Source organism: Bidens hawaiensis, unplaced genomic scaffold (genome assembly GCF_021521415.1).
Source record: "Bidens hawaiensis isolate Kalapana, Puna unplaced genomic scaffold, B.hawaiensis_p1.1 tig00039668_1, whole genome shotgun sequence".
Lineage (NCBI taxonomy): Eukaryota > Viridiplantae > Streptophyta > Magnoliopsida > Asterales > Asteraceae > Bidens > Bidens hawaiensis.
This window is the reverse complement of record NW_027496991.1, coordinates 113,423-119,633: the sequence shown is the minus strand read 5'-3', so window position 1 is coordinate 119,633 and position 6,211 is coordinate 113,423. Positions and strand designations below refer to the sequence as shown.

General features: G+C 31.2%; 1 protein-coding gene across 1 annotated transcript; it reads left to right on the top strand.

Moving 5' to 3' along the window:
- The first annotated feature begins 387 nt into the window (after nucleotides 1-387).
- Nucleotides 388-3,245, top strand: LOC143591443 (E3 ubiquitin-protein ligase MIEL1-like). Its single transcript, XM_077071646.1, has 11 exons — nucleotides 388-432; nucleotides 555-642; nucleotides 785-841; nucleotides 1,582-1,614; nucleotides 1,698-1,775; nucleotides 1,865-1,908; nucleotides 1,979-2,015; nucleotides 2,125-2,211; nucleotides 2,301-2,392; nucleotides 2,471-2,540; nucleotides 2,962-3,245. The coding sequence occupies exons 1-11, from the start codon at nucleotides 395-397 to the stop codon at nucleotides 3,133-3,135; spliced, it is 798 nt and encodes a 265-aa protein (XP_076927761.1). The 5' UTR covers nucleotides 388-394; the 3' UTR covers nucleotides 3,136-3,245.
- The last annotated feature ends 2,966 nt before the right edge of the window (nucleotides 3,246-6,211 follow it).

Here is a 6,211-nt window from a genome sequence, read left to right as displayed (position 1 = left end):
CATAGGCATGAAGTAATACACTTCTATTTGCAATTCCTGTGAATCCGTATCTCAAAATGTATTGTACCACAACCAAACCGTTGCATATATGTTATTGACTTAATGTTAGTACCACATTACTGCATTTATATTACCGTCCACCGAACGGGTAAACTGCTAGTTGGGAACGGTTTCCAAATGCAGAAAACAGTTAAAAAAAAAAGAAAAAAGTCCAAGGAAATGTACATTTTTAATGTTTAAATAATATTGAAAACGAAAGGTTTTGTGACGCAGACAATATATACCACCAATTGGTCGAATTGGGACAATCCAATCACATTTCATTATTCATCATCATCATCATCATCATCATCATCGTGAGTGGAAGCAAAAGCTAATCTATTACTTGTTCCCGATGGAACAACGCCTGGACTTTGGGAAGATGGGTTACGGGTACTTAACTACCTAACCTTTCTCCAACAATCTTATCTCATCCTTCCGATTAATAACTGTACTGAATAATAATAATAATAATAATATGTTATTATTGTATGTATTAATATTAATTTTGTCAGATGCAAGCACTATCGGAGACGATGTATGATTCGTGCTCCCTGCTGCAACGAGATCTACGCCTGTCGTCACTGTCACAATGAAGCTACGGTACTAATTTCGCCTCAATTACTTTCTACTTTTTGCTCGAATTCACCTAATTACATCGATTTAGATCAGTTTAGTTTGTTAGATCTACGTTTTCGTGCTTAAATAGTTGCTAATTGACGGTTAATTATTGTTATTGTTTTAGAACATGTTGAAGTGTCCGTCTGATCGGCATGATCTTGTTCGATTTGATGTAAAGCAGGTACGACTCATCGATTCACTGATTTACTGTTACAGACGTATGTTAATCAATTAATGTTCATTTCATTTAGGGCCGGGGGTGAGCAATAACTGAACCGTTAACCGCATATTTAACCCCAAGTTTGGTTTCAACCGAACCGAAAACTGCCAAACTAACCGAATAAAGTGAACTGATTGGTTAATAAGATAGATTAACCGATGAATTAGTTTTGGTTTCGGTTTAGGCTAATAACCAGGGCCGGCCCAATGGGAGGGTTGGGTAGTTGACGGCCCCCGGCCCGACACCCCGCTGGGCCGGATTATTTTTTTAAAGAATTATATGCATTTTTATTAAAAACGTTATATATATTTAATGTTTAAACTCAATTATTTAACAACTAGTTTGTCTAGTGGCAAAGGGTTTGACTCCCAACCAAAAGGTTGTGGTTCTAGTCTCATCTGAGACATGTTTAAGCACGCTTAAGCTTGTTTTTATACAAAAGTTTTTTACACAACCCAAATCATAACCAAGGAAGCCAATTTAAAAGTTAAATTGTTTAAACACAACAAATACTCCTTTTACTTGAGGCCCAAAATATTTTTCGCCTTCGGCCCAATTATTTTTTCAATTCTCGAAGCCGGCCCTGCTAATAACCGAACCGAACTGAATCGTGCACACTCTTAGTTCAATCTGGACTTAAAATTTGACGGTTTCAAGAGTCGTATACTTTCCTATTGTGATGAATTTCATGACTGTTGCAGGTTATTTGTTCTGTTTGTGACACTGAGCAGCCGGTATATTTCTGTGACTCATAATTATAACTGATTGTTGCATTTATTTCACTTGATTTATGAGAGTTTCTGTTATTATTATACAGGTTGCTCGTGTGTGCACAAACTGTGGTGTGAATATGGGCGAATATTATTGTGAAATTTGCAAGTTCTTTGATGATGATGTATACACTAACTCATTTCAATATATCATACACCTTTTAGATTTTGTTAGTATGTTTCACCTTCACTGATGATAACTTTCACATTGCAGACCAACAAGGGCCAGTTCCACTGTGATGATTGTGGCATCTGCAGGTTATTAATCATATTTATCTGTTGATTAGTTAGATTTTTATGATTTAATCGAATTAATTTATTTGTTCAGAGTTGGTGGTCGTGAGAATTTCTTCCATTGCAAGAAGTGGTATGCATCAACACCTACTTCTGTAACTATGGTTTGATTCACTGATAGTCAGAGTTTGACTTCTGATTGTCATCTGTGTTTTTTTATCTGTTTATGCTGTTAAATTCTCAGGATCTTGCTATTCTATAAAACTGCGTAACAATCATTCTTGTGTTGAAAACTCAATGCACCATCACTGTCCAATATGTTATGAGGTTCTATTCCTTTTCATTTCCTCTTTTAAATTTGTTTGTAAATTGTAACCACTCATTAGGTTTTTATATTTAAACCACTGCATTTACAGTACCTATTTGACTCCCTGAAAGGCACTACTGTCATGAAATGTGGACACACAATGCACTCTGAATGTTGTAACGAGATGATAAGCCGTAATACGTAAGTATTTCTGTGATTCTTTTGGTTCATTTATACATCTTTTTGTATTTTTCTGAATTTTAATGCTTTCATTTACAGATTCTCCTGCCTTATATGCTCCAAATCAGTAATGGATATGTCTATGATTTGGAGAAGACTAGATGAAGAGGTGAGTATAGTGAATCAATGCCTTACTGGATATGCCGTTTTGATAAAATTTACAATTTAACCATTACATCCAATCAAGATATACCACGTGTTAAAGTCCTGTGTGGCGAGCCTAATTGCCAACGAAACTTTAAATCTTGCTATGTGTCATGTGTCCATCTATGATTGGTTTTCCATGCCACAGAAAGGCGTGTAACGGTCAAGTTGACAATTTTAAAAAGAAGTTGGTGACTATTTTAGTAAACAAGGATAATCAATAAGTTTTATGAAAAAAAATATGTCGATGGCTAATTTGGTAATACATTTAGACCAAATGGATTCACGTGCTTTTACCTTTCTGTTATTAAATTTATTTCAGTCTTGTTATGGATTTCTTCTTATTATTGCAGTATGTCTATACTTCCATTTGTTTTATTTCTTAGATTGAAGCAACTGCAATGCCTGAAGATTACAGGCATAAGAAGGTTTGGATCCTGTGTAATGACTGCAATGACACATCAGAAGTTATATTTCATATAATCGGGCAGAAATGTCGCCACTGCAATTCGTATAACACCCGAACCATTGCACCACCGGTTCTGCCCGAAGTACGATAATGTGGAAGTAAAACATTCACCATAAGTTGGCTGTTGGTGGTCCCATAAACTTTATGAATTTTTATGTAATTCTTTGTCCACATGTGTGGACTGGATTGGATTGAATCAAACTGGGCCAGTCAAATGACTGGTTTTGTACTTTTGCTGTGCACAGGTTGGTTACTCGAGGGGCTGGCTGAGGCTCCTTGACAATTATTCAGTTTGATTGTGGTTGGATAAGGTTTGGCTCATTAGCAGCAACCATTTCATTTCATTTGCTTTTTGATTAAAAAAAAGGTATACCTTCACATTACTTGTGAAATTGCATGATTTGATATTATTGTTAGCTTGTTATTTTAAAAACTTCTATAGAAAAAACATATATATATATATATATATATATAATAATCAAATTGAACTGGCTGGTTTGAAATATTGAGTCGACGTGGAACGACTCATGTACTATTGACTGGAGTTTGAATTTAGACCGTCTCTATTCAAACCCACGTAATGAATAGCGCTAACGATTGTAAGCTAAATTGTGCTATTTCGAAAGTTTAAATCCTCATGTCTAGTTTTTGTGGAATTTTTAGCATACATATCTGTCACCAAATGAATTTAATTTTGCTCAAAATAACGAGAATATTATAAGTTTTGTACGGTTTTAGACTTTAGTACCGCAAATTTAAAAGTGTTTTAAGGTTGACGGAGTTAAAATAAAAGTTGTGTATTTTTCATAAATTTTTTTGGGTGTATAAAATATTTGTACTAAGTTTATATTTCTGCTTTTATTATATGCAAATTATTTAACTATATTTTCTTTAGAAAGGCGATTTTTTTTGTGTTTTTTAGGTCATTGCACTTTCTTAATTGGAGAGCTCACCAATAAATCTTTTTTAATTTGTTATACATTACTAGGTTATTAACCTGTGTACGACACGGGTGAAAATATAGAAATCGACAACTAAACACATATTATTTAAGATGACAAAAGTTTTAGTTATATGTTTATTAGGAGGATTGTTTAATATACTTGCAATTCAAACTTGTATGTAAACAAAGTACTTAAAAATATAAAGTTACAAAAAAAAAAAAGTCGTAGTACATTGTTTGGAAACATAATCTAAAACTTTAAAAATTGCAAATTCGTAAACTATAAATATTTTCAGTAAAATCATATTTATTGTTTTGTTTGTAACTTTACATTGCTTATCTAAAATAAGCATTTTAATATCACATCTACTATTCATTCTTGATAAAGCTATATATATAGTAGAACATGAGTAAAAACTGGATCTCTCAAATATATTCCAACTCTTGCTATAGACTGTTTTTGAAATTTGTTAATGGTCATTGAAAGCCAAATTGAAATCAGATTTGTCTTTTCTTCAACTTAAATGAAAGTTTCTTATCTAAAGGCGTTAGACCACTACGAGTAATATAAGTACGATAACCAATATTAGTACATGAAATTACTTTGACTTCGATAGCATGCCTACCCAAATGAATAAATTGAAGTCTAATTCCATTGCATATGTCATTCTTTTGATCAATATTCCTTAGTAACATTATTGGCACACTTACTTTAAAAACCAATCTATGGTTAGGTATTCCAGACATTTTTAAACAGTTTAGAAAATTTGATAACTATAAAGCTGGATCAAAATCATCACTAACACCATCAGAACTTAGGTACTCGATTTCTTCACCATGAAATAACACCAAAAATCAGTCGTTCGTGCTCGAGAACTCAACCGACACACACTCAACCTCAAATATAGGTGGAGGGTATCCATCTCTCGTTGTCAACCCTCTAACTTGTTGGGTCTTTAAAATACAATTTACAAATCAATAAATAATGATAAAAATAATTTTCTAAGATTTACAAGAAATGTACAGTAACGACAATATATTTTTTATTTGTTTGTTGGGATGGAAACATGATTTATAAATGCAAATCATTCAAAAAGAAACATAAAATTGAAAGATATAGACTTATAAAAGATTACATTACATAGTAGAATGCTTACAAAGAACTTTTAAATGGCATTCAATATACATTTCCGCTACTCACAAATCAAGTTTCAAGAAAAGTTTGAAACTAATATTTAGTGTTATAATGCAAAGTTTACTATAAAAAATAAGAAAGGGAAAATAGTAAGTTATAATGTGGTTGAATAATTTTGAAAAGAAAAAAGATCAAAAGAAATATACATGATGTATATAATCCAACCTCCTTGTCTAGTTTCTTAATTTTTGAAATATTAAACCAAGATTTTTGATTTTTGACTCTGCCCTCATCTTCTCTGATGTTTCTTGATTGTTGGCATATTAGAAAGCATTTAACCATATACTAATAATTAAAAAAAATTAATATACTATGTAATAAAGTGTTGACTTTTACATAAAGTTTATCTATAAAATTCCATCTAAATTGAAGAACATTAACTAATTATAGTTGAAAGACATCTTTATTCTTTTATAAATATATATATACAAAGTTGAACTTTTAGCATATAGTTATAATATAAATATAAATGAAAACAAAGCCAAAATAAAATAAAAGAAGTTTGCATTGGTGTATATTGTGTATGAAAGGAAAGAAGACGTATAGCTTTCTTAGTTGTTTATTTAATGCCTTGAACCTAGTAAAAGAAAAAGACAGTAAATAATTTATATGAGTTAAGTTAATGAAATTAGACACACATAAAAATAAATATAGACCTACTTGTTGGGATTAATCCGTTTGAAAATTTTCTGTTGATTGAAGGACATTTAAAAATTAACGTTAAATAGATAGAAATCCAAGTTGTCATTTCTTTTCATTTATTCAAAATTACAAAGTAATATATGGTTAATAGACATAAATGCAAATTAGGTTTCAAAATTACAAAGTAACATATGGTTAATAGACATAAATACAAATTAAGTTTCAAAATGATATTGGTGATTTTCAAATTTATTTTTGAATTATTATATTATCAAGAAATTCTAAGAATGCTTTGTATTTATGAAAATTAATCAAATGAACCAATAGAAAATGGGCAAAACATATTTTTTTTAATAGATATATAGATTACTCAACTAGCTTTAGAAA

Excerpts from the sequence above, each read along its gene's own strand:
- LOC143591443 (XM_077071646.1), top strand. The coding sequence starts at position 395 with ATGGAACAACGCCTGGACTTTGGGAAGATGGGTTACGG. Across the intron at positions 643-784 it reads ACTGTCACAATGAAGCTACG|AACATGTTGAAGTGTCCGTC; the intron begins GTACTAATTTCG and ends TTATTGTTTTAG. Across the intron at positions 1,776-1,864 it reads GCAAGTTCTTTGATGATGAT|ACCAACAAGGGCCAGTTCCA; the intron begins GTATACACTAAC and ends TTCACATTGCAG.